The following is a 26,601-nucleotide window of genomic DNA, read 5'->3' as shown; positions in this document are numbered from 1 at the left end:
GGGAGAGCAGAGCAGAGCTTTAGAAATCGTGAGGATTTTGTGTTTTTAATCTCTTCAAAAAGGAATTATTGTGTACTATTTGTTTTTTTTTTCTCCGAGAGTGAATGGAAAGGAAGTCGTTTTCTAACAGTTACTAAAAGTAAGCTTCTTTTTTTTTGTACATTTCATTAGTATCCGAGTCATTTGTCTCTTAATTACTCGAGTGTAAAATGAAATTGAAATGTCTGAACAACTTCCGGGTTAAAGGTAGTTAGTTCTTCGTCCTTCAACAACGCTTCAGTTCAGTTAAATATCACATAGTGATACCTCCATTTGTGATAAACTCACCAAATAAACAAATAACGGCAGCAGAATAACTGGAAATAGTGTAAGTTTATGAGTGTGTTTGTTTATGTGTGTGTACATATATATATAACTATTTTTCCAACAAAATCTACATTCCATCCATCCATCCATTATCTGTAACCGCTTATCCAATTTAGGGTCGCGGGGGGTCCAGAGCCTACCTGGAATCATCGGGTGCAAGGCGGGAATACACCCTGGAGGGGACGCCAGTCCTTCACAGGGCAACACACACTCACACATTCACTCACACCTATGGACACTTTCGAGTCGCCAATCCACCTGCAACGTGTGTTTTTGGACTGTGGGAGGAAACCGGAGCACCCGGAGGAAACCCACGCGGACACGGGGAGAACACACCAACTCCTCACAGACAGTCACCCGGAGCGGGACTCGAACCCACAACCTCCAGGCCCCTGGAGCTGTGTACATTCTATCCTATTATTTAAATGCATTAACTAAATATAATACACGAAATAGCCTTTTATTAATGATACTTATTAACATTAAACTCTGCAAATAAATTAACTGTGCTTTAATTTTACTTTAATTAAATTTAAACTTACACGTTGGACTTTAAATAGTGGACGACACCTTAAAACCACTGTGACACACTTGTACCAGCACAGCACTATAATAACACACCAGTGTCATGTCAGTGTCTCCACAGGGCTAAGGGTGATCCAGCGTCCAAACAATGCCTGCTCAGTGGAGCTTATTTAGGGGACATGGCTGTAACTAGGGGCTAAAGAAGCAGATGGACAAGGCTCTGTACCTGCAGAGCTACAAAATGCATGGCTATTGTAAGTGGAGCTGGTCAAATCAACAGTGAGTGGAAAGGCTGTGTTCATTTATTGTTATATAAAAAACGTAGGGAGCCCCTGCTTAAAGAGAAATGTTACTGATGTTTTTACAAAGAAAATGATCAAAAATTAACACATCCCTTACAGAGAAAAGACTTTTGCCCACTTTAAAAAATGATGTGTTCTGTTTTCATTGAAGTCAGATGCAGTGTATAAAACTTAATAGTGATGGAATATGTAAGAATCTATTATTTAAACAAAATAAAAAGGTGGAGTTATTACATTTGATTGGCATTATGCCTCTCGTTCGTTTACCTTGCTGCCCTCTCCCTAAGGAGCATGCCCCAAACTTTGAGAACCACTTGATTAAACTAAGAATATATGTGAAAAATAATTCTAAATCCCTTTCAAATATTGTAATGTGGTGCGATACCGAAGTGTTTAAATACTTTTCAGAGTTCCCCCCCCCCCCCCCCTTCAATATATAAACAATAATACTGATTGCAATATTGGAATGGAGTAATGACACTTAAAAGGGAAGCCAGTTCATTTGGTTGGATCAATATCTACGCCTGACTTCTCAGCACACAAACTCCCACCACCCCTTAACACTTAACTCAAATTGTCTACACACATTCTCTGCCTCGCCACTGTGTTTCCTAAACAGCAGTCTGAAATTATAGGCATCACGGAGCGAGTCCGTCAGCGCTGTTTTCATTAGGGAAGGAACATTCAATCAACCAACACAGGAAGTGGGTGAGTTTCAGCCACAATATAAGCTACTGTTTATTAACGTCAGTCAAACAGTGACCAGAATGTGATTTTTACATTTTTTTTACTGACAGGAAACGTAAACCAAGACGCAGCAAAGTTCAGAAATAATGCTGTGAGGGAAGCTGTAGCCAACACTGACCTGACCAAGAGTTCATCCTCCGGAGTGCAGAGAGGATCAGAAGCAAACAGAGCTGGCAAAGATGGTTATTCTGTGGTGTGAGATCAAATTATTATACACGATCTAAACCTCATCATGATTGCGCTGGGGTGAGATGATCGGAAATGTAACCAAGTGCATGTTTCAAGGAAAATATTTGGATACACGTGGACCCACCCAATTCACAGTCCATAAGAAGTCATTATTTTCTAAATAAAGGCCTTCTTACTAATCCAACCGTGACCAAATGAGGTGCTAGAAAGAGCCAGAATCTTTCAGCAGGTTGGTTTTGTCTAGGGCTTCTATTGTATTATTGTATACGGTAGGTATTATTAAATAAGTCAGTGTTGAGGTTGATGTGCAACAGCCCAGGAAAGCTCCAGAGAATTCAGCTCCCTGTGCCTCACACAGAGCACATGGCATGAGTCACGAATCAATGCAGACATGTAGAACCTCTGGCTCCATAATGAGTCCAAAGGAGCCAGTAGGGTATCGCCGTAAGACCTTTAAGCCATTTTGTTATATCCACAGGTGCCTGAAAGCCACTGGCTTTTATGTGAGCTTCTTAGTTAGCATGGGAGAGGGGTGCAGACTCATTAAAGCAAACAGAGGGATTTGTTTCTCCAAGTTTGCCTTCAGTTTCCATGTGGTTGGTCTGCTTTTGGAGATGAGCTCGTTCTCGCTTGTCGCTGCTTACGGTCACAGCTCTGGGAGGTGTTTTCAGGCGAGCTTAGTCACATCTGTGGGTTTTGCAAATTCATGCAAATGGGAATATAATGGCCATTAAGCAAATGTCTATATACAAGGACATAATTATTTAGCTTTTCTAACAGACTGTCGGGTGAAATTTGGAGCCAATTTGCTTTCAGTCCACAAATGTGGACCTTTTCTGACGCACCTAGTTTTATCTAATGGCAGCATTATTTAGTAAATAATCATAATGTAAATTTGGCATCATTACACTAATGAGCTCTGTACTGACCTGGAACAAGTGACGGCTGTATCCAGAGCTCAAACCAATTTGTAATTAATTAATTTGTATAAATAATAATGTGGGCGGCACAGTGGTGCAGCAGGTAGTGTCGCAGTCACACAGCTCCAGGGACCTTTGGTGTGTTCTCCCTGTGTCTGCGTGGGTTTCCTTCGGGTGACTGTCTGTGGGGAGTGTGGTGTGTTCTCCCAATGTTTGCGTGGTTTCCTCTGGGTGACTGTCTGTGGGGAGTGTGGTGTGTTCTCCCTGTGTCTGTGTGGGTTTCCTTCGGGTGACTGTCTGTGGGGAGTGTGGTGTGTTCTCTCTGTATCTGTGTGGGTTTCCTTCGGGTGACTGTCTGTGAGGAGTGTGGTGTGTTCTCCCTGTGTCCGCGTGGGTTTCCTCCAGGTGACTGTCTGTGAGGAGTGTGGTGTGTTCTCCCTGTGTTTGCGTGGTTTCCTCCGGGTGACTGTCCTCACACAGTCCAAAAACACACGTTGGTAGGTGGATTGGCGACTCAAAAAAAAAAAGTGTCCGTAGGTGTGAATGTGTGTGTGTGTTGCCCTGTGAAGGACTAGCGCCCCCTCCAGGGTGTATTCCTGCCTTGTGCCCAATGATTCCAGGTAGGCTCTGGGCCCACCGTGACCCTGAACTGGATAAGGGTTACAGATAATGAATGAATGAATGAATGAAAATAATAATGTTCTTGAAGGTTTTTCTTTCAGACAGTAATGGCAATACACGACAAGAGCAGCAAATTCAGTTAATATGGTATACCTACTCTTAGCTGAGCCCGTCTAACTGATTGTTACCTTTCTGTGACCAGTTCAGTTCACTGGAATAGTCATTCTCAATCCTGGTCCGGGAGTACCATACCTCCGCATATTTTAGTGAATACCTTGCTTCAAACCCAGCTGAGGCAAGTCATGAACTAATTATAAAACCCTTCCGGAGTTTTAGAGCAGGGAGAAAACTACAACATTCAGGTCAGTGGTACTTCAGAACTATGACTGACAAACACTGCACTAGAGAAAGCAAGAGGGATGTGAGAGCGAGCGGAGTGTGTCCTACTCCAGAATACAGAGAAGCTGAAGGAGAACAGCTGGCTGTGATCATTCTGCCTGAGGCCGGTTCTGATCCAGTGGGTCTTGGAGGGTCAGAAAGAGCTGTTAATTAAGAGCAGCAATGCAAACCCAGACTTTTGATGTAGACCTTTATTAGGAGAAGGTTTTAGCAACTGGAATTTTATTTAAGTTTTAGCAACTGGAATTTTATTTAAGTTTAATTGACTATTGGATCATGATGTGCTTCAAGACTTGTGTGTTTACTTGTTTCCTTCATTTTGTATTCTGTCTCCATGTAAGAAAAACATGTTTCTCCATGTTTGAACACCTTATCTGAACACCACAGCTGTCCTTCACACTGTGTGAAAAGTTAATGATGAATGGACTAATTAAAATGCTCCAAAATCACTTGGAATACATTTTTTATATTGACTTGCAGGTGTTCTTTATTGAAGATGAACACCCCCAAGCTCTTCAACATCACTGCTTTCCAAATTCACCTGGACTTGGAATAAATAAGGGTCCCCTATACCTCTTCTCCTAGAGTGCTGTGAGCCCCTGCCATGATGAACCTCTCCTCTCACCTGCTGGACCTGATGCTGGAGGCTTCTAACCTCTCTCGGTGGCAATTTATACAAGAGTACTCAATTCCTCCTCTGGTGGCAGTTCCCAGGCTGCCAGGACCCATGCTGCCAGTATTTGGCCTGCTCTACGTGCTCATCTTCGTCCTCGCTGTGGTGGGAAATGGGGCCGTGCTAGTTCTGTTGTGCCGTAAGAAGGCTTTTCAATCACCCAGCACGTTCTTCATCTGCTCCCTGGCACTGAGCGACCTCCTCATTGGCATCGTGTGTGTTCCTGCTTCTCTGCTTCAGCACTTCTTCACCAACTGGCTGGCAGGTGAGCTGAGCGTCCGTCACGTAGGCCTGAATCACATGGGGGATTATATGTACAGTATTGTGATTGCAATTTTATTTAACGTAAACTGATACAGTGCATCATCCATCCATCCATCCATTATCTGTAACCGCTTATCCAATTCAGTGTCATGGTGGGTCTAGAGCCTACCTGGAATCATTGGGCGCAAGGCGGGAATACACCCTGGAGGGGGCGCCAGTCCTTCCCAGGGCAAAACACACACTCACACATTCTACATTCATTCATTCATTCATTATCTGTAACTGCTTATCCAGTTCAGGGTCGCGGTGGGTCCAGATCCTACCTGGAATCATTGGGCGCAAGGGGAGAATACACCCTGGAGGGGGCGCCAGTCCTTCCCAGGGCAACACACACTCTCACATTCTACAGTGCATCAAATATCTGAATTTTCATATGAAGATATGTGAAATTTGGCTTTTTTCTTTCCCTGTTATATAGCATGTGCATTTTGTAAATTAAGAATGATTCAATTCAACTGATTCAACTGAACTGATTCAACTGACAACAGTCATTATTAATTATAATAGATTTTATGGTAATAATATATCTGAAGAACACACAAAAACAACAACAGTATGATAACAAAGCAGTGCAGAAAAAAATCTAAGAGTTACATTAAAAATGGCATAACTCTGATAAAGCAGTGAGGCTGTAAGACTACAGATAAGGAAAAGCAGAGATGAAAGGGGATTGAGTTCCACAACTGTGTCCACAGAGGAGTAATCACAAGACAGACCATCTAAAGATGTAAAAACCATGAGTAAGGTTTTATGTCATATGTGATAATGTACTGGGAGTTTGTGTAGGTTGTTTAACAAGTTTCTGTAACTGTATTTCTGGATGCTGCTATTGGATTCTTGAGCTATTTCCACAAATGCAGTCCTGGAGAGTTTCCAAGTCAGACACTTATTCACAGCTGGAGATGTTCTGCATGCTTTAGGCATGGGGCTTTGCCTGTGCAGCATGAACATTAGCAGCTCTAATTACACATGCACTTACTCTGGGGGCCAACAGGATATAGTCCGGGACAAATGTTACGAACATATGCATTCACACATAGAACTCCTCCAGGTAAAAGTCCAGAAAAGTTCTGGCTTACTGTGAATGTGTGAAAGGCCTCTGGAGTGGCTCTTTGAGAAGTCTCCGCACATCTAAATTGGGATTGAAAAACACAGATAATGGACAGGACAAAGAAAATTACTCATTGCTGTAATCGCCCATCAGAGTCTCATTGTGCTGCTTACTCACGTTTTGTGTCTTTGTCAATGTGCTGCCGTGTTTCCTTCATCTGTAATACAACCTATTTTCCAACATTATGTTGTTGCTCTTTTGGTGTCATCATCCATAATGATGCTAGATTCGCAACCTTTCTTGTTTACATTCCTTCAAACTGGAATTACCTCTTTTCAAATGTATGAGGGCGAAGGTGACAATTGTTTAAAGATGTAAAAAAGGTTCTTCCATGTACAAGATGAATATGAAATAAACACAAAATAAAGGACCCTGCGTTATTCAATAAGGTTCAAACTGAATAAGTGCAGAAAGATGTATGGCAGCACTGTTCTGAAAGGCATTGGTCATGTTGCACACTCATTAGTTTCTGGCTGCTGCATACTTCTCCAACTGAAGTTTTGTTTTTTGAGCACACAACTGGGTGTGTATGTTTGTGTTATTGGTTTGGTTGCTTTGATTTAGCGTTTTTCACTTACACATTTTCCCATAATTACACGGGGTATACAAGTAAGTAAAATCTATTTATTAATTGCTTAAAACATGCAATTTTTCTTATAATTTCATTTTAAATGAAGGAATTGGAGAGTAGGAAAACATTAAATCATACTTGACATCTGTACTGAAGAAGTTATAATCTCAGTCTTCTTGTTACAAGCAGTTGACAGATCACATGATACTCTCTTACGGTTATTTTCAAGTTGAAGTTCACCCTAATGGCTTTGTAGTGGACAACCATTGTAGCATACGTACCCGTGACCAAACTGTGTGTAGAATAGAGAGCAGAATGGAGTAGAGTAGATACCATGCAGTAGAAAAGCTAGATCCTTTTTGGTTTCAGTGCTTAAAAGTGCACTATGCAATTTCACTGGATTGTCTCTCTAGGTTCTTTAATATGCACCTACCTGCTAGACCTCTATCCTTACCAACAGACTTAATAGTCAAAGCAACCTCCAGAGGTCAAGCAGGTGAACCACAACAACCAAACACAGCCGTTCTGTCCTGGAGTGCAGTTTGTGTTTTTCTCAGTTGCAGAATTAACTGCTGATGCCATTGCTTTTTCACATGCTGCAGTTTTTTTTCCTTGTCTGTGAAGTCGCAGCACGGGCCTGCTTTGTGAATTCATATATAATTTCACTTCGTCAAATAAATGAGTCTCCTAACACTCCTGTGTGCTCAGACACTACCTCAGTGAGACATGGTACTGATAAATCAAGCTGTGTCCCAATTACACCATTAGCACTATTATCAGGATGACAAAGCTTTCTAGAGGCAGCCAGCAGGAATCGCAGAGTGAATGGTATTTCAAAATTCATTCATTCATTTGATTTGACATTTGAAAGGTCATCTGACCTTTCCCTGTTATGACCCAGTGTGAATCAGACACACAATTATTGCTTCATTTACATCAGGAAGAGAAGTCTGCCCTCCCTGAAAAGCACTAAAGCACTGTAGTGTCCATGAGTGATGGATGTTATGAATCACTGGGCTGGAAATGAGAGATTATGTATGTATAAGATAGTTCAGAGTATGCCTGTGTGTGTGTCTGTTATTGTTATAAAATCTTCATTTCTTTCATTCATTCATTATCTGTAACCGGTTATCCAATTAAGGGTCGCGGTGGGTCCAGAGCCTACCTGGAATCATTGGGTGCAAGGCGGGAACACACCCTGGAGGGGGCCAAGTCCTTCACAGGGTAGTGTAGATAGCTGCTGACAATCCAGAGCCGGGACCAGGCCGCAGACAGACAGGCTAAACCGACCGTCTGCGAACTGTCTTGAGACGTCACCCAGGTTCAACTGTATTGAGACTGTGTCTTTCCCCCGAACTAAATGTAAAAGTAGAAAAACAAAATCAGCCTGTTTCAGCAACCTAATCAATATTAAATCATACACAACACCTAGCAGCAACACCTCAGAACTAAAATTTGGGTTACTCAACATAAGATCACTAAACTCAAAAGCACTCATCGTAAATGATATTATAAGTGATCATAAATTCAATGTTTTCTGTCTCACGGAAACGTGGGTTAAACCAAATGAATATTTAGCACTAAATGAAGCCACCCCCCTAGGCTATAATTATGCACATAGCCCAAGAATATCAGGCAAAGGAGGTGGAGTATGTGTAATTTACCAAAATACCCTAGAAATTAGTCTTAAACAATGTGACACCTTCTCTTCTTTTGAGGTTCTCTCCACTATTATTACAAATCCGGTCACAAAAAAGGACGCATTTTTATTATGCAACATTTACAGACCACCAGGGCCTTACTTAGAATTTCTGAAAGAATTCAGCGATTTTGCTACAAACCTAGCGGTGTGCAATCATAAAGTTATAATTGTAGGAGATTTCAATATCCATTTTGAGAAGGAAAGTGACCCACTAAAAAAGGCATTTACCTCAATCTTAGACTCTATTGGTATTACTCAAAATGTAACAGGGCCTACACACTACTGCAGCCACACTTTAGACTTAGTTCTGACACTAGGTCTTAACATTGACAAAATTAATATCTTACCGCAATCCTCAGCAATCTCCGATCATTACTTAATTTCATATGAGCTACGTTTTATCCATAATATATGTAAGAACCCTCGCTATTCTACAAGGCGTATAATAAAACCATCTACCGCCCTACAATTTATAGAAAACCTACCAGAACTATCGACCCCAGTTCCAACTCCATCAGACCAAATGGACCTAGATGTACTAACTGATTACCTAGAAAATACCTGTCGATCTACTTTAGAAAAGGTAGCACCACTTAAACATAAAAGTATAAGACAGAAAAAGCTCGCACCATGGTATAACGATAAGACCCGTACTTTAAAACAAACATTACGAAAACTAGAGCGGAAATGGCGATCAACCAAGCTTGAAGTGTTCCATTCTGCCTGGAAGGACAGCCTTATAGAGTATAGAAATGCCCTCACTAAAGCTCGCTCAGCATATCTGGCCTCGCTGATCTCCCATAATAAAAATAATCCGAGAGCACTGTTTAGTGTGTTTTCTAGAATTACAAAAAATCAAGCAGGTTCTGAACAACTAATTCCAGCAACTCTCACCAGTAAAGATTTTATGGACTTTTTTAATAATAAAATTGAGAATATTAGACAACAAACTCTAGCCACAGGATCAAATCCATCCTGGCTGCCACCTGATGTGAATGAAATAAAACATAATATAACTGTAAAAGAAAGACTTGAAACCTTTTGCCCACTCCCACAATTAGAACTAGAGAAGATTATCACCTCCGCAAACTGTACAACTTGCACACTTGATGCAATTCCCACAAAGTTGCTCAAAGAAGTACTACCAGCTATTATTGATCCTCTTTTAACTATAGTAAACTCATCGCTTAGTCTGGGCCATGTACCCAAAGCTTTTAAACTAGCAGTTATTAAACCTATGATCAAGAAACCAAATCTTGATGCTAGTACACTGTCTAATTACAGGCCTATTTCTAATTTGCCATTTCTGTCTAAGATCTTAGAAAAAGCTGTGGCCCAACAACTTAGTTCATATCTACATAAGAATCATATATATGAAAAATTCCAATCTGGATTCAGGCAACATCATAGTACAGAGACAGCTCTAGTCAAGATAACAAATGATCTTCTTCTTGCCTCTGATCAAGGCCACGTATCCCTGTTGGTGCTTCTTGACCTAAGCGCAGCCTTCGATACAATAGACCACAATATTCTCATAGAAAGGTTAGAAAACATGGTTGGAATCACAGGGACAGCCCTATTATGGTTTAAATCTTACTTAACGGAACGTTATCAATTCGTAAAAGTAAACAATCTAAATTCAAATTATTCTAAAGTAAGATTTGGAATTCCACAAGGCTCTATTTTAGGACCATTATTATTTACATTATACATGTTACCGCTAGGCACAGTTATAAGAAACCATGACATTAACTTTCACTGTTACGCAGACGACACACAATTGTATATTTCAGCCAAGCCCGATGACAAACACAGATTAAAGAAAATAGAGGACTGTGTAAAAGACGTGAAAGGCTGGATGTTGCGTAATTTCCTCCTCCTAAACAGCAACAAAACAGAGGTCCTGCTTTTGGGTCCAAAAGTGACAAGAAATAAATTATCAGACTTAATTTTAAATCTAGCTAACTTTCCAGTTAAACCTGGTTCAGCAGCAAAAAATCTTGGTGTCATAATTGACCCGGATTTATCATTTGATCAACACATAGGTAGTATCACTAGGACAGCTTTTTTACATCTTCGCAATATTGCTAAGATTAGAAATGCCTTATCCCTCCAGGACGCAGAAACATTAGTACATGCCTTTATTACTTCAAGGCTTGACTACTGTAACGCACTACTGTCAGGATGCACCAGCAGCAATTTAAGAAAACTTCAACTAGTTCAAAATGCTGCAGCTAGGGTCCTCACTAAAACTAGAAAATTTGAACATATCAGCCCAGTTTTATCATCACTTCATTGGCTGCCTGTTAAATTCCGCATTGACTACAAAATTTTGTTATTAACATATAAAGCCCTACATGGGCTTGCTCCTGAATATCTTCAAGATACAATTTCCTATTATGAGCCCCCACGTTCACTCAGATCACAGAATACTGGATTTTTAAATGTTCCCAGAATTCAGAAGGCCTCAGCTGGGGGAAGAGCCTTTTCTTATAAAGCCCCCCAACTCTGGAATGATCTTCCAGAAAATGTTCGGGACTCAGACACAGTCGCAATCTTCAAATGTAGGCTAAAAACTCATTTGTTTAGTTTATCATTTGGTAGCTAATGCTCCCCCATAGATAAAGGCGGCAGATCCGGGGGGTCCATGGACACAGGGAATTATAGTAAACTGAGATGCTGGTGCTGTCGTCCCGCCGTTTCTCGCGATCACTCAGGTTTGTTGACGGTGGAGCGGAGGGATGCCAGTGTTTCAGGATGCTCCCGTGTCTGTGTGTCCTCCTGGTTCTCTCCTTTTAGTTAATGCTGTCATAGTCAGATCTGCCGGAGTCATTAGCCACACTCTGGAAATTTTCATATTTTCTACTTTACAAACACAAAACAGTTCAAAACTAATTCCATCCCTTTACATCTTTCCGAGTAAACGACTGCCCACCTGTCTGTCTGGACACTGATGGATGACTGTCGAGATCCTCCTCCACGCTTCAGACCAGCTGCCCACGCTCCAGCAACCACCAAGTGCCTCGAAGCTGTCCCTACACTGAAGTTCTCATGGACTACTAACTATCATCACCAGTAGATTGACCAGAGGAGGATGGGTCACCCCTTGTGAGCCTTGGTTCCTCCCAAGGTTTCTTCCTCAGCTGGGGGAGTTTTTCCTTGCCACTGTCGCCCCTGGCTTGCTCACTTGAGGGTTTTACATTTGTCTTTACATTTCATGTCAAATCTTGTCTTACTGGAATTCTGTGAAGCTGCTTTGTGACAACATCAGTTGTGAAAAGCGCTATATAAATAAATTTGATTTGAAATTTGATTTGAACACACACACACTCACACACATGGACACACAGACGGCAATACTTTAAAAAAAATTTTTTTTTTTTTTTTTTATTTTAAAAAATGTGCTTGAATCATGATTTAATCATTTCAGAATTCCAGGCTTACTTTGAAAAGCTCCTTCTTTTTCTATAAATAAAATTCAAACTGCTTTGAGAAAAGACTTACGATTGATGCGCTTCGATATCAAAGCTCACAATTATTGTTTTAAAAAGATGATTACAGGGTTGTGCTTTAATTAAACGATTAAAAGGATGTCGGGAATACCACGGAGAACCGTCCATATTATTCATACAGCTAATTAATTTTCACAAGCAGTGTTCTCACCCAACTCTTTAGAATAGTTTTTACACTGTTTTAATGAGAAGGAATTGAAGTTAAGTCAAGTACAATTGTGGAGGCTTGGCTAATCGTGACACACTTTCTCTTCTGCAGGAGACTTTCTGTGCAAACTGGTGCCTTTCCTCCAAGTGACTGCCATAGCAACCAGCATCCTCACCATGACTTGCATCGCCGTGGAGCGTTTCCAGGGCATCCTGTATCCCCTGCATGTGCGCAACAAATACGTCCTCCACAGCTCCATCAGGATGCTCGGTGAGAGAGTGGGGAAAAAAAGCAGCACTCCTAACTCTGTGCCATGCTTCAACACAAGTGAGCAGCAATGAGTGTCCTGTAGATCTCTGTGTGTGAGGTAGCAGTGTTGGGCCAAAGCTCAGACAAGTAGTGCAGTCCACAGATCAGCAACCAGGAGTGGTCTAGAGAACTTGCAAGGCCATTAAAGGAATACTATTATCCCCTACATGCAAGTTAGCATTGTTGCATGCTTGACTGATTAGTCTTTGGCAGTTTGGCCTACAGTTTAAGGGACTGGTGTTGATTTATGGTGATGCTCTAGTTTAAGAGTAGATTTACAATGATGTGACATCATTTCAGAGGGTGTTAGTTTTCCTGTAGCATGGATGCAGAATGTAGTTTACCAGGAACCAATGGCTTTGCTCATATGGGCATGACTCCATCTACAGAACAACTAGTACTCATCTAATGTTTGTCGTTGTGAGGAGATTTGTTGTCATTTAGCCTCAAGAACATTAGTGAGCTCAGGTACAGGTGTTGGATGACTAGCTTTAAGTCTAGAAAGTAAAAAAATCCTTCCCAGAATTTAGGTCCAAACTGACTTGGTGCACACCAACAACCAAATAAAACCACAAGTTAGCTTTCTGTGCACTCTCCGAGTCAAGAACATCGAGTACAGAGACTTCAAAATTGCCCTGCCCCCTTGTCTGAGTCTGTCCAATCACAGCGCGGGACCTGAGTGCATGTGAAAGATAAGAGCACTGAGTAAAAACAGAGAAAATGAGAACGGAGAATAAAGAGAACAGAGCAAAAACGCCTAAAAACCTCACTCCTCACTGCTGTGCACTCGAGGTAGGGGTGAACCACGAGTGGCTCATTACCATTTAAAGGAACAGGCACTGAAAGGCATTCTGAACAGAGCTGTTTAGACAAAGGAAGAACTCTGCTGCGTGGCTTGACTGACTACACTGTAAAAAATGTGACCCATTAGTTACTTAAAAAAATTATGGCAACAAAGTGACACGTAATATTATTGAGTAGATTCTAATTTTCCAACTTTTAAGTAACATTTATTGAGTAAATTAACTAAATTTAAGCAAGAAAATTGTGTAAATGTTAATAAAATGTGTTGGATTTAGTAATAACATGCCTAAATATGAATTAATATAGCTCAAAAATATTGAGTAAGTACAACTTAATTTCACAAGGAAAGGACTATTTATCTGAGTAAACTTAATTAATATTTACTAAATATCTTGCAAGTATTGATTTACATTTACTAAATATCTGGCAAAAATTGAGTATCATGTACTAGGTTTCTGGAGAAAGCTTGTTTCTATTTACTAATTATAGTAACTTTACATCTATTCAATAATATCACGTGTCACTTTGTTGCCATATTTTTTCATGTTAAATCTACTTAATATGTCCTTTTTGTGCCATGTTCGAGTCAACAGGTCAATATGCATAAAAATAAATACCAGGTAAACATTTATTCAACTCTCGCAACATTTATTCACACACAAATTGAAAATTGATACAACTACATCAAGGATCACAGGTAGAATATTTTTTGGGGATGTGATGCAAGATCAAAACTTGTTGGTGCACTTAAATCACAACAATGTTTTCAGACTGCACTCATCTTACACCAGATCAATTTAATTAGGATTCAGCAGGCACCTGCAAATAGATGAATATTAGTTTTAACTTCATAAGCAAGTGTAATGTTTTAGTGTTGGTCTTTTCTATTCATCTATTTTCAGGTGCATCCTGAGTTCTAATTAGATTGACTGGGTATAATTGTTTACAAAATATGATCTCTTGTATTTGAAATACACTATGTACATGAAATATAAACAGACATAACCTTGCTGTACAGTCAAATCATTTAAACCAGAGACTCAGCGTCCTGTCATGGCTTCATTACACCGTCAACAGACACATGAAACGACATGCAAACTACAGAAAGCACAACAGCTTCTTAAAACCGTAATTCAGGATTGTAATCACAAAAACACTTTGTTTTTTAATCAAACGTTGTTCCTCACCCTCAGCTAATTCTCCAGTCTGTGCTCGAAACCGGTCTTTACGAAGCACCGGTGTTTGTAAATAAACCGCCTCAGTTACCTGCTAGGTCTCTCTCTCTCCCTGCTCATAGCAGAGGCGTCTGGTGTTGTTTTAGACAGAGAAAAGAACGTTGAAAACAACGAACAGAAATGAGGATTACTCTAGTTCTGCTCCATGGTTTTGCGGTTTCGGATCTCTTAAGGTGGAAATGCCTCCAAACTCCGGAGACGGCTGACTGCATTAGCGACAGTGCTACAAACTAAACACCTCGAGTTACACATGAGTGTCTCTGGGAATTCAATCAGTGAATTAAAAACTTACAGACGAGTTAAACTTCATCCACATACAAACAACTGTCGTTTTTCCCCCTCAAACACACCGATCCACCTTAAAAATGCGGAGCTTAGAACTGCGTGTCCCCACATTTAAGAGCGCCTCAAACAAAATACACAGTTTTAGATAAAAATTGTTCTTTTGCTGTTAATAATTTAAAAGCTGTTCACTTTGGGAAGTCCGAGGACGTTCAGAACCCAGTAATGCTGGTGTCCACGAGTTTCAGAATGCGTTGGGCGGAAGTGTACGATGATTACAATTAAAGACCTCCCAATGAGTAAAATCTATTACATTTTCTGGATCTTTGGTGTTACTCATAAAATATGAATAAATTCTATTCAACATATCCCAGCTAATTTTATTCAGCCAAAATTGTGTAAATTGCAATTAATACTTTGTTCAAATTTGTTGAATTTACTTCAATTTGATTTCAATCTACATGAAGTCTTTTTATTAAGTGCAAGTTACTATTAGTTAACTATTAGTAACTAAATATTAATTGACCCCAGTCCCACTTTTTACAGTGTAAAACTCCAGAACCCTTTTGGAAAAGTGGGAAATATGTCCCCTTCAAAGCAGCTGAATTCACTGATGAATAAAAGTGTGATATAATCACTACATCACCAAATATAGGCCAGCCTTAAATTTGTTGGTAAATGTTTACCACCTCCTGTGTGGAGTAAATTGACTAGTCAATATTTGTTCCTGCCTCCTACACAAATTCTTGCTCACCCAAAGGAATCAGCTGAAAGGCATCCAGCTGTGCTGAAAACACTGGAGTGAAAAAGCATAGCTGAACGGTTAAAACTAAATTTGGTCTTTTTGTAATGGTCAGTTTTTTGAAGCCTGCCACCAGCATTTACTCTGATGTTTTTATTCTCTGATGTTTTTGCCCCGTATTCATCTGATTTTCGACAGCTGAAACTTTTCTATTAAACCGAGCCGGAGCTTAGTTTATGAGTTTGCGAGCTTGCCGCATAGCGTCCGCAGTGAACCCTGAAGCCCAGTAATGATCTGTGTCTGTCTTCTTCGTCTTTCAGTGGCAGTGTGGCTGGTGGCATTGGGGATAGCAGCACCCATGTGGTTCGTCCAGAAAGTAGAGGTAAGTGCAGAAGTGTGTAGCTTAAAGCCATCCTCTGGTAAAAGCACCTTCTCTGAAAAAATGAGAAAATTACTTGATTGGAAGTACAAATGGAGGTAGTACTTTATATAGAATTCTAATAGATAGAAATTGTCTTGTGGTAAGTGGAATAGCAGCAGAGGAAGAGAAGCATGTACCGGTCTGTTGTCATCTTTTTGGACCAAAATAAAAAGCTAAAACTGCAAAATCAGTGGTTGTGTTAGTGAGTGGGTTTGACCCAATCACAAAGCAGCACAGCAACAAAACAGCATCACATTCAACACAGAAAAACAACAAAGAACTAACTAGAAACTATGATAATAACATTATAATAATTATATTGCGCCCAGTGATTGCGGGTAGGCTCTGGACCCACCGCGACCCTGAACTGGATAAGGGGTTACAGACAATGAATAAATGAATAATTACATTGTGTATGAGGAGAAAGTAATTATATATGTTTGAGTAAAGTAGTTATTTAAATCTGTTTACGTGAACATTACCTTTTATTATTTAGTCATTATAAGACACGATGTTCATCTCCTATCATCCGATTCATCATTGAGTTCTGCTGTCGTTCAAGGCCATTATCTGTCTTCCGTTGATGACCTGTGTTCCTGTAAACGTGTGGCATTTTCAATGTGAACTGTATGCATGTGACAACTGGTGAAAGGCAGGCTTTGAAATTTAATGCATCTATAAATAGCCCATTTTAAGGGTCCTTAAAAAACCAGCAGGAAGGCTGACTGAAGTAATGAGCTAAGATTTGAATAACGGCTTTGCTGCTTGGTGTTTTGTATTCTGTTGATGGGTTTTTACCCTTTTGAAGGATGTAGATGTTCATTTTTCACCTGTAAATGCTGGATCCAGCTCAAAACTATGGCACTTAAGATCTCTATTCATGGTGAAGTAGGTCTTGGCTAAAAAAAACCTTACTCTGAGTGTTTAATTAGATCCTTTTCACAAAGGGCACATATAGATGCGATGCCAGTGATGATGATAAGTGATGATAGAACATATTGAGAACATATTGTCCGTCTGTTCCATGAATAAACACAATTCTGGTTCTTAATAAAACATCTGTGAGAAGCTTCCCCTGTCTAAACAGACCTGCTTTCAGTGCCTGTTCCTTTAAACGATAATGAGCCACTCGCTGTTCACCCAGAGCCCGAGTGCACAGCAGTGAGGAGCAGAAGCTCTGTTTTTTTTTTTTTTTTTTTTTTGCTGTTTTCTTTCTTCTTCGTTCTTGTTTTCTCAGTTTTTTCTGCATTTTAATCTTACCTTTGCGCTCTCTCATAAATGCAAGTCCAGCGCTGTGATTGGACAGACTCAGACGAGGGGGCGGTGCAATTCTAAAGTCTCTGCACTTGATGTCAGAAGCGGAACAGACTCAGAGCGGCTTGTTTTATCCCAAGTTTTCTGACTTAGAACTCACCGCTGTAACAGGCCTGCAACACTTCATCACTTTCTTCACACCCTTCCTTGGCGGTTATCTCCAGACGCCTCCAGTTATCTCCAGAGGATCACAGACCTGGAAAGCTGTGTGACGGGAGAGAACAATTCAGAATGTTTAGTTCTGTGAGAGAGCTCCATTTACATGTTTAATGAGTATGAATTTTTACCCTTTTAGGTGAAATATGACTTCTTGTTTGACATTCACCACACCTGTTGCCTGGAGGTGTGGCCAAACCTGTGGCAGAGGCGGGGCTACACCACCTGCCTGTCAGTGCTGGTCTTCCTGGCTCCCATGCTGACGATGGGGTTTCTGTATGGGAAGATAATGAGAGAGCTGTGGGGAAAGCACAGGGTGCACGAAGCCATGTTCCAGACTCTACCAGGCTCCGAAATCAACAAGATCACCAGGTCAGAGTCTTTGTGGCTACTGCTCTGTCTCAAAGCCAAAATCAGGAGTTTCAAGAGTAGGACAGGGCTTTTGTAGGCATGGTGATGCTCCATTCTTACTTCATATTAGTCTTGAGTGTCATAATGGCCCACGGGAAGAAACTGCTTCTACATTCTGTTAAATAAAAGAAAATAATAATAAATAAAAGTCCTGGAGATGAAATGTGAAATCAACAAAAGTCTACAATTATAATAGAATAAGATACAGTTGTATGTTACTTATTTAAAGGAACCCTTGAGGGTAACCCCACAGTGACATTTTGGGACAGTGACCCAGATTACTACAAGGAAATGGGGTGCAAAGCGTTTACACAAATCAAACTCCATATCGTCACATATTCCTGATTGTGGCCTCCTTGTTCCATTCTCCACTGCCAGTTTTCTGCAGCTTAAACCACGCTGCTCCTCTTAAAGTAGCTTGTTACCTGTTTGTATCTGTTGTGAAAGTAACTACAAATTAATTAAATTGGTCTGGACAAACATTGCTCATGTAGTAAATATGCTTTTAAGCTCCACATGCAAATGTTTACCTGATAATTGGTTAAAATGCTCTTTTGACAAACTGAAAAGGTCAAAATGCTTTTTATTTATTTATTTATTTTATTATTTTATTTTAAAGGCCGGATCTTGTTCTTTTTAATTGTGTGTATTTCCTTTTCTCCACATCCCTTTAAACAAGTAGCATTCCTCTCACAGTGGAGGGGGATGCCCACAGACGGCTGTGAATGTGAATCTCTTAAAGCAAGGGACTTAATGCAGTGCCGTATCCGGATGGCAATGGAAAACTTGAGAAAAACTAGTTCCCGATTTATATTGAGTTGTCGCATGCTCACGAGCGAGGTTCTAGTTCTCAGATTATATTTCTTTCTTAGAGTTAGAGTTATTCCTGATGGACAATAATCTTTTTGAGCCTTTTCAGTCTGGCTTCCGCACAAAGCACAGTACTGAAACAGCCCTTTTGCGGGTTTTAAACGATATCCTACTCGCTACTGATTCTGGTGCACTCAGTATCCTTCTTCTCTTAGATTTGAGTGCAGCATTCGACACTGTTAATCACAGCATACTCATCTCTCGTCTCTCAGCAATTGGCATAACTGACACAGCACTTTCTTGGTTCATCTCTTACTTTACCAATAGATCTCACTTTGTTGCTCTTGGTACACACAGATCTTCCCCTAGTACTGTTACACAAGGTGTTCCCCAAGGTTCAGTCCTAGGCCCTATACTATTCATCCTCTACATACTTCCACCTGGACAGATCATCCACAGCCATGGTCTTAAATATCATTGTTATGCAGACGACACTCAAATATACGTGAGCACCAAAAATACCTCCACTCTGCCCCCCTCTGCCCTTATTTCCTGCGTTCAGGATCTGAGACACTGGTTGCACGCCAACTTTTTGAAACTCAACACAGAAAAAACTGAAATCTTGCTCAGTGGCCCCGAGTCCACTCTTTCAAAAATCTCTGATATCACACTTAACTTTGATGGTGTGGCTGTAAAAACCTCTCCAGTTGTTTGTAGTTTAGGTGTACTTCTTGACTCCTCCCTGTCCTTCAAACCTCATATTAAGGCCCTAACCAAAACATCCTTCTTCCATCTGTGAAATATTGCTCGCCTTCGTCCCCTGCTTTCTGTTAAGGACGCTGAAATTCTGGTCCATGCTTTCATTTCCTCCCGTTTATCCATCCATCCATTATCTGTAACCGCTTATCCTTATCCAACCGCTTACCCTTCACAGGGCAACACAGACACACACACATTCACTCACACCTACGGACACTTTCGAGTCGCCAATCCACCTGCAACGTGTGTTTTTGGACTGTGGGAGGAAACCGGAGCACCCAGAGGAAACCCACGCGGACACGGGGAGAACACACCAACTCCTCACAGACAGTCACCCGGAGCTGGAATCGAACCCACAACCTCCAGGCCCCTGGAGCTGTGTGACTGCGACACTACCTGCTGCGCCACCATGCCGCTCCTCCCGTTTAGACTATTGTAATTCTCTCTTCATTGGCCTTCCTTCTACGACCATACACTCCCTTCAGTGTGTTCAGAACTCTGCTGCTCGGGTCCTCTCTTATTCTAAAAAATCAGCTCATATCACCCCTGTTCTTCATCAGCTCCACTGGTTACCTGTCTCAATAATTATTATTATCATTTTTTTCCCCTCCCCCTTCTCTCCCCCTCCTCTTTGTGTAAAGCGACCTTGGGTATTAGAAAGGCACTATATAAATATAACATTATTATTAATATTATTATTATTATTCTTGATCAGCCTGTATCACCTCCTTTTTGCGTCCGGAAAGGGTTAAAATGATCAGATGAATACTGGGTTTAGTTAAAAATAGTAGATACTTCATTATACAAGTTTGTGTGAGGACCTCAGGGAAAAGCACAGCGATAGGCATGGTTCCTTCCACCAGAAATAAAACTGCAGATGACACACATTTAAAAGGAGGATTACCTCAGGACCCCATTGAAATTTAATCTTATACGATATCATCTAAAATATCCTTCATTTTTCACTCTTCCTTATGAGTGGATTACTTTTAAATCTAATCTCCTCAGAAATATACCCAGGAAAAGAAATGACTAAGTGTTTTCGAGTGGAAAGGAATTAGATGTTGGGTGGTTTCTGACTGTTGCCCACCTCTGTATGTGATTAACATAGCCGTTGTTGTTGGATGGGGTTGTGTACAGGAGGAAGAAGAGAGCAGTGAGGATGATGGCGACGGTGGTGCTACTGTTTGGTGCTTGCTGGACTCCATTTCATCTTGTCTCACTTCTCCTGGATTACGGTAACATCCCCACACACTTATGCCAACACCATCTTCCACTGTCAGACTGTTATAACACAAGCACAAGTAACGCTTCCAAACGTAATCACACTTCTGCTTACAACTCGCCTCTTCATTCTTCGTTGGCGCTCTGTCCTGGGTGAAACCCTAGTGCCCGATGCAGCCCTCCAGTTGGACGATCGTTCCTGGTTGAGAGTACGTTGTGCGCGTTTGGCTGCCGCTCATCGCCTGTGTGTGTGTGTGGATTGAATGTTAAATGGAATGCTTCAACATGTTTGTGATTGTGTTGATTGTATAAAGCATACTTGGGATTTCTCGAAAGGCGCTGTACTAGTGTAACTATAAATACATGAATATGACTTCAACAAACTTGAATTAGCTCATACAGGGATTGGTAATGAACTGATTAACTGAATCAAGCTCAATAGAGCAGGGGACGTAGACACACTTCCCAGGAAAAGATGTGGCCAAAAAAATGGGATTGAAAAGCACTAGTCTAAACGTTTTCCCCTATAATCATCCCAGACAACCCACCCTTTAAATAGGATGAAGATTGTAAGGACTCTGCTCAAACAGAAGAGAAGATCGAAGGCAATTTTGCAACGATCGCCACTAAAGGCCTAGTTTTATTTGGTGTGCGGTGATTTTAAGTGTATATTGACGTCTCTTTTTTGTCCCACTTTCATTTACACCAGAGACGAACAGGATTTCTTGTGAGGGACAGTTGTTTATGACAAACTGGCTTCTTGTTTTTGCTTGGAGCACATATTTTGCACTTGCATTATACTGGTTGGTGTACATCTACGTACCCTAGCAGCTCCAACGCCCCCTCAGTGTTGGTCATTTTTTGACCACAGAGCTAATGAGGTCCTGATATTCCTCTGGTGGTGGACAAATTCTTAGCACAGCACTGACACAGGAAAGTATGTGTATGGTGTCATACCCAATGGTGTTGCTGGGGGTTTTACATGTGTCTGGGTCATTGCTAGATTGATAGTTATTAGCTAACAACAAGAGCATATTGATTAAGGGCTGAAGGAAGGAGAACACAAACTGCATCTACAGACAATCTGCAGTTTCTTAGTGAACACCAGTAAGGTGGGGTTTGAAGTGATGAAGTAGATGGTGGGTGTAGATACTGTAGATAAGGTCAGATCTCTATAAATAACAGCATGCCTTCGCACATAGCACACATATATACCACAGCTCGTTATAGAGTTGTTAAGGTTCAAAATCTGCATAAATCGTGTTGTGATAGATGATCTTTCTTTGTTATACCATCATGGAAGCGTTACTGCAAAATGAGGGACATATTGAAGTTACAGAACACTAAAGCTAAGGAAGCAAGAAAACAAACTACTTGAAGCTTTTCCACTGCATGGTACGTATTCTACTCAACTGTACTTGCTTTTTAGTCCCTGGTTGGCTTTCCACTAACGTAGTCCACCCCCTGAAATGTAGCCAGTGACGCTTTCTAAAGGAAAGTGCGAGCTTTGGAAACCACAACAGCGGTAATGTTAAGCGTTGTGTACTCATTGTGTGGTGTTGTTGTTTTTTGGGACTGAACACAGGCTCCTGTTGGAACTTGATGGAAAGCAAAAAAGCAGAGTAGAGTCGATTACAGCAGGTACCATGCAGTGGATAGGTGCCATAAAGGAATAGTACATTCCTAAATGGCCATTCTTCATTGTTGTGTAGGGAAACTGCTCTATATCAGGTTGAGAATGACGTTGCTCAAACTCTGACAATAAGAAATCCATTCAGATGGAAGCTCATTTCATTCTGTTTTTCACTATGCAGGTAAGCTGGACCTGGACCTGGACTCTGAGTTTTTGCTGCTGAGCTTGGTACAGATTCTGGGCTTCAGTAACTCTGTGTGCAACCCGCTGGTCTATGCCGCTCTCAACACCAACTTTAAGAAGGACCTCCTGGCCCTGCTGATCCAGGGACGGAGACCTGGGGATGGATGTTGCTGTAGCTTTGGCCCCACCCTCCTGTGGAGAGGTCGGTCACGGGTGGGAATCTCATCTTCAGAACCAAGGACTAACACAGAGAGGACAGAGAGGCAAGTTGGGATGAGGCCATGGAGCAAAGTGGCCTGGGAAGCCGAACCCAACACCACCCCAGAGCCGGAAAGGCCCACATCTCAGTACTTTCCAAACATGACCCTGTTTAGCGCCATTCGGCCCAACAGGAGCTTTGCCACTGTGATTCTGAGTGTTACTGACCCTCCTCACTCGGTCAGTACGCTTGATTCAGAACAGCCAGAGCCACACTCGGGCATTCCCAGTGGATAAATTGGGAGAGGCAGCCCACCTACAATGGCTAGGAGAATGTCTCACAAAAGTGTTCCCAACAGATAAAAACAGTGGCTTTCAAATGCTTGTACAAGGTCAGCACTAAAGAGGGACGAAAAGGACAGCCACAGGATCAAAGATCTAATGTCTTATGCAAAAAGACATGGAAGGCATGGGGAATTCTTGAAGTGGACAGACCCATGTCCCATGCCCTGTGATTTCCAGTGTTTAGCCCTCCACACGTGAACCTGTTTAATGTCATGAACTGGGAGCTTGACATTGATCTTCCTGAGTGTTACAAACCCACCACTGGCCGGCACTTCCGGAAGATTAAAAGAAGCAAGGAGAAGCCCATCATCGGCTATCAATCAACTACTTTACTCAACTCTACTCTGCTTTACCATCAAGTAGATTTGGTCCTAGCCCTTCAACTGGGTTTTTATTTAGTGGCTGTTCTCTCGTGGTTCAGAGCGAGTCGAGTAGGGACTAAACCGTGGCGTGTAAACCTTGCAGAGCGCTGATCATCCAGAGAGAGTCGTCACTCTACGCCACGCAACGCAGACGACCAGCACCAACTCTCCATCTGTAAAATCTCCAGCTGCAGCAGAGATCACGTTTGTTTTTATCCGACGGAAACTCATAAAATTTCGCTGTGTTCTTTTGAAGAATGTTAGATCGGAAGCCAATGAAAGAACGCTGCAACAAGGAAGGAATAAACGGATCTGTTTGAACTGATGACGGAGATGTGTTTAGTGCCAAACAACAACAAGACGCCAATACACTGAGTAAACAATGCTTAACGTTAACGCCACTGTTGTTGTGGTTTCCAAAGCCTGCTGTTCCCCGTTAGAGACGAGATTTTGGGACGTCACCAAATAAATGTGGGGCCAATCAGAGCAGAGTCCAGCAGAGTAAGTACCATGCAGTGGAAAAGTGGAAGAGATACGAACCAAAAAAAGGCTGCTTTTATCAGGTAGCAAACTGATTTACAGTCAGTTACAAAAGTTGATGTACAATATGTGGCCAAAAGTTTGTGGACACCAGCTGATCCCAAATTTCTTCTTAAATAAAGCTTTTAATTGGGAACTCTACTCCTCTGCAAAGGGTATAAACTAGCTGTTGGAACATTGCTTTGAGGATTTAATGGCAGCCACATTAGAACATCACTGATGTCCGGTGCCGATGTTGGATGATCACAAACCCTTCTTTGGCTTTTCCCAAAAACGCTGGATAGAGCTCCATGTAAATGAGCACAATGTAACATAGCTGAGCTCGCCGATTTATCAGAGCAGTGTCCACAAACTTTAGGACAAGTAGTGTATGTGAGAATACAGTCAGGATTGTTCTGTGAAATCAGGTTTCTACCTCATGCTTTGTATTTGTTATTTTACAATGTGCATTGAAATTCTGCCTCTGCATTTAACCGATCCATGGCGGTGAACACAAACACTGCACTATTGGAGCAGTGAGTACCCACAAACACTGTGGCCTGTGAGACAGTGCCTAACTGTCACTGTGCATATGAAGCTAAAAGCTTGTTCACTTGCTCCCAGAGCTACAGGAGAAGAGATGGAAGCTGGTTAGCACTGTGATAATAACGTACTTACCAGGGGTCCCACCTCCACCACCACAAAGCTTCAATCCTGATTTACAGATTTTTGACTCAAGGACGGTGCGGAAATTAACCAGTGACGTAAAGAACCAGACACATGCTGCTCGAATAAAGCCTCTTTAACAGAAATAGCAGTGTTGATGCAGTTTGTGTTCTCCATTCTTTAGCCCAGAGCTATTCCAACTGTGGAGGGGGTGGAATCTGAGAATGCACAAACATATTCCAATGACTCTGTCAACTGTTTATTTTCACATTCTTGACATTTGGGGGCACCAGTCCTCCACACCGCACTCCTCACAGACAGTCACCCGGCGGAAACCCACACAGACACAGAGAGAACACACCACACTCCTGACAGACAGTCACCCGGAGGAAACCCACGCAGACACAGGGAGAACACACCGCACTCCTCACAGACAGTCACCCGGAGGAAACCCACACAGACACAGGGAGAACACACCACACTCCTCACAGACAGTCACCCGGAGGAAACCCACACAGACACAGAGAGAACACACCACACTCCTCACAGACAGTCACCCGGAGGAAACCCACACAGACACAGGGAGAACACACCACACTCCTCACAGACAGTCACCCGGAGGAAACCCACACAGACACAGAGAGAACACACCACACTCCTTACAGACAGTCACTCGGAGGAAACCCACACAGACACAGGGAGAACACACCACACTCCTCACAGACAGTCACTCGGAGGAAACCCACGCAGACACAGGGAGAACACACCACACTCCTCACAGACAGTCACCTGGAGGAAACCCACGCACTAGTTATGGATCTGCAGCCAGTTCAAATCTTGATGAGTTGAGCTCCAGAGAAAAGATCTTACTCTGCTTACCTCTGCTCTCTGGAAGGGTTTTTCTTGTGACAATATTATATAATTAAATGAATAAACAAATAATAAATTTAAAGAGAATTAATTAATTCAATGTTTTATTTAATTATTACATTTTGAAACAAAGCTTGAATAATTTTGTGGGTTATTTCATAATTATTTAAATGTGCATTTTATTTTCTTAATTGTATTATTTAAATCGTTCAATTAAATTATTGAACCATTTATATATTTATTTCATGCGCCTTGCAGCCTTGCACTGTGAAATAATTAAACCTGTAAACATCATCTGTCAGTGGGCGGGACTAACTGGTTTATTTATTAAATTAATTAATGAATTCTCTTTTTAATGAGTTATTCCATTTTTTAAATTTAGTTATATAATATTGTCACAAAAAACCCTCCATACTGCTCTAGTCCCTCAGCTGTGATTGTTTTCTGACCTCAGGAACACTGTTGTGTTGATATTTTGAGTCGTTGGCCATTGTTTCTGTAACGTATCCCATGTCTGACACTCATCCCCCACACAACTATAACACCGTGAGTTTTAAACAATAAGGAAATTATATAATTATGAAACTACACCAGAGGTCATCAATTCTGGATCTTTGATCCATGTTCCAGGCCTGCGATGGTCAGTATGACACAGCTGCAACTGCTAATGCACCTGGCCGGTCGTAATGAAATCCTGGCCTGGGACCTGGCTCAAAGGTCTGTGTTATAACAAACTCAACAACAACAACAGGACAATCATTTGCAGGCATTCAGCTTTATTTTTAACCACTGCTTTGCTGGATCTGTCGTTTTAAACTTAACCGACATTGCATTTGTTCCCAGAACCCTCAGTGTCCTCCCGGTGTCCTGTTCCTTGCCTCCTGTCTCTGGAAGCTATCCTCGCGTCATCCGCTCGCCTCTCAAGGTGGATCCTCTCAAGAAGTCGGTTATTTCTCTCCTCCCAACTTTGTGGCTGAGGCTGCGTGTGCTGCCGGTGTCTCCGGCAGATTCTACAGTGCATATCACTGACCCCGTCGGTCACACCACCAGCAGGATAGGGCTCCGGTGAGGGACGATGCCTTGAACCAGCAACAGGAGGGTCCCAAAGAGGTTCTCGCTGTTGTGGTTGGAGAAGACGACTAGGACCAGGCACTGGAAGATCCTGAAGAGATTCCCAGTTTAGTTTTTTGATCTGGAGTGGAGCAAAAGCAAGTGCTTGATCATCTCGCAGTGCGCTCAGGTCATGAG

General features: G+C 41.6%; 1 protein-coding gene across 1 annotated transcript; it reads left to right on the top strand.

Annotated features, from left to right (window-relative positions):
* On the top strand, positions 1 to 24,604 carry LOC136668947 (pyroglutamylated RF-amide peptide receptor). The gene is made up of 9 exons (XM_066646719.1): positions 1 to 139; positions 1,829 to 1,901; positions 1,991 to 2,133; positions 4,550 to 5,007; positions 12,222 to 12,380; positions 15,803 to 15,864; positions 17,513 to 17,745; positions 20,494 to 20,591; positions 22,392 to 24,604. The coding sequence occupies exons 4-9, from the start codon at positions 4,674 to 4,676 to the stop codon at positions 22,886 to 22,888; spliced, it is 1,383 nt and encodes a 460-aa protein (XP_066502816.1). The 5' UTR covers positions 1 to 139; positions 1,829 to 1,901; positions 1,991 to 2,133; positions 4,550 to 4,673; the 3' UTR covers positions 22,889 to 24,604.
* The last annotated feature ends 1,997 nt before the right edge of the window (positions 24,605 to 26,601 follow it).

This window comes from Hoplias malabaricus, chromosome 15 (genome assembly GCF_029633855.1).
Source record: "Hoplias malabaricus isolate fHopMal1 chromosome 15, fHopMal1.hap1, whole genome shotgun sequence".
In the NCBI taxonomy this organism is placed as follows: domain Eukaryota; kingdom Metazoa; phylum Chordata; class Actinopteri; order Characiformes; family Erythrinidae; genus Hoplias; species Hoplias malabaricus.
Note: the sequence above shows the minus strand (reverse complement) of the source record. Positions and strands in the feature narration are given on the sequence as shown.

What these genes read in the sequence shown, in the direction of transcription:
- LOC136668947 (XM_066646719.1), top strand. Translation starts at nt 4,674, where the DNA reads ATGATGAACCTCTCCTCTCACCTGCTGGACCTGATGCTGGAGGCTTCT. An exon ending in CTTCACCAACTGGCTGGCAG is followed by an intron (nt 5,008 to 12,221) that starts GTGAGCTGAGCG and finishes TCTCTTCTGCAG; the next exon opens with GAGACTTTCTGTGCAAACTG. An exon ending in CTCACTTCTCCTGGATTACG is followed by an intron (nt 20,592 to 22,391) that starts GTAACATCCCCA and finishes TTCACTATGCAG; the next exon opens with GTAAGCTGGACCTGGACCTG.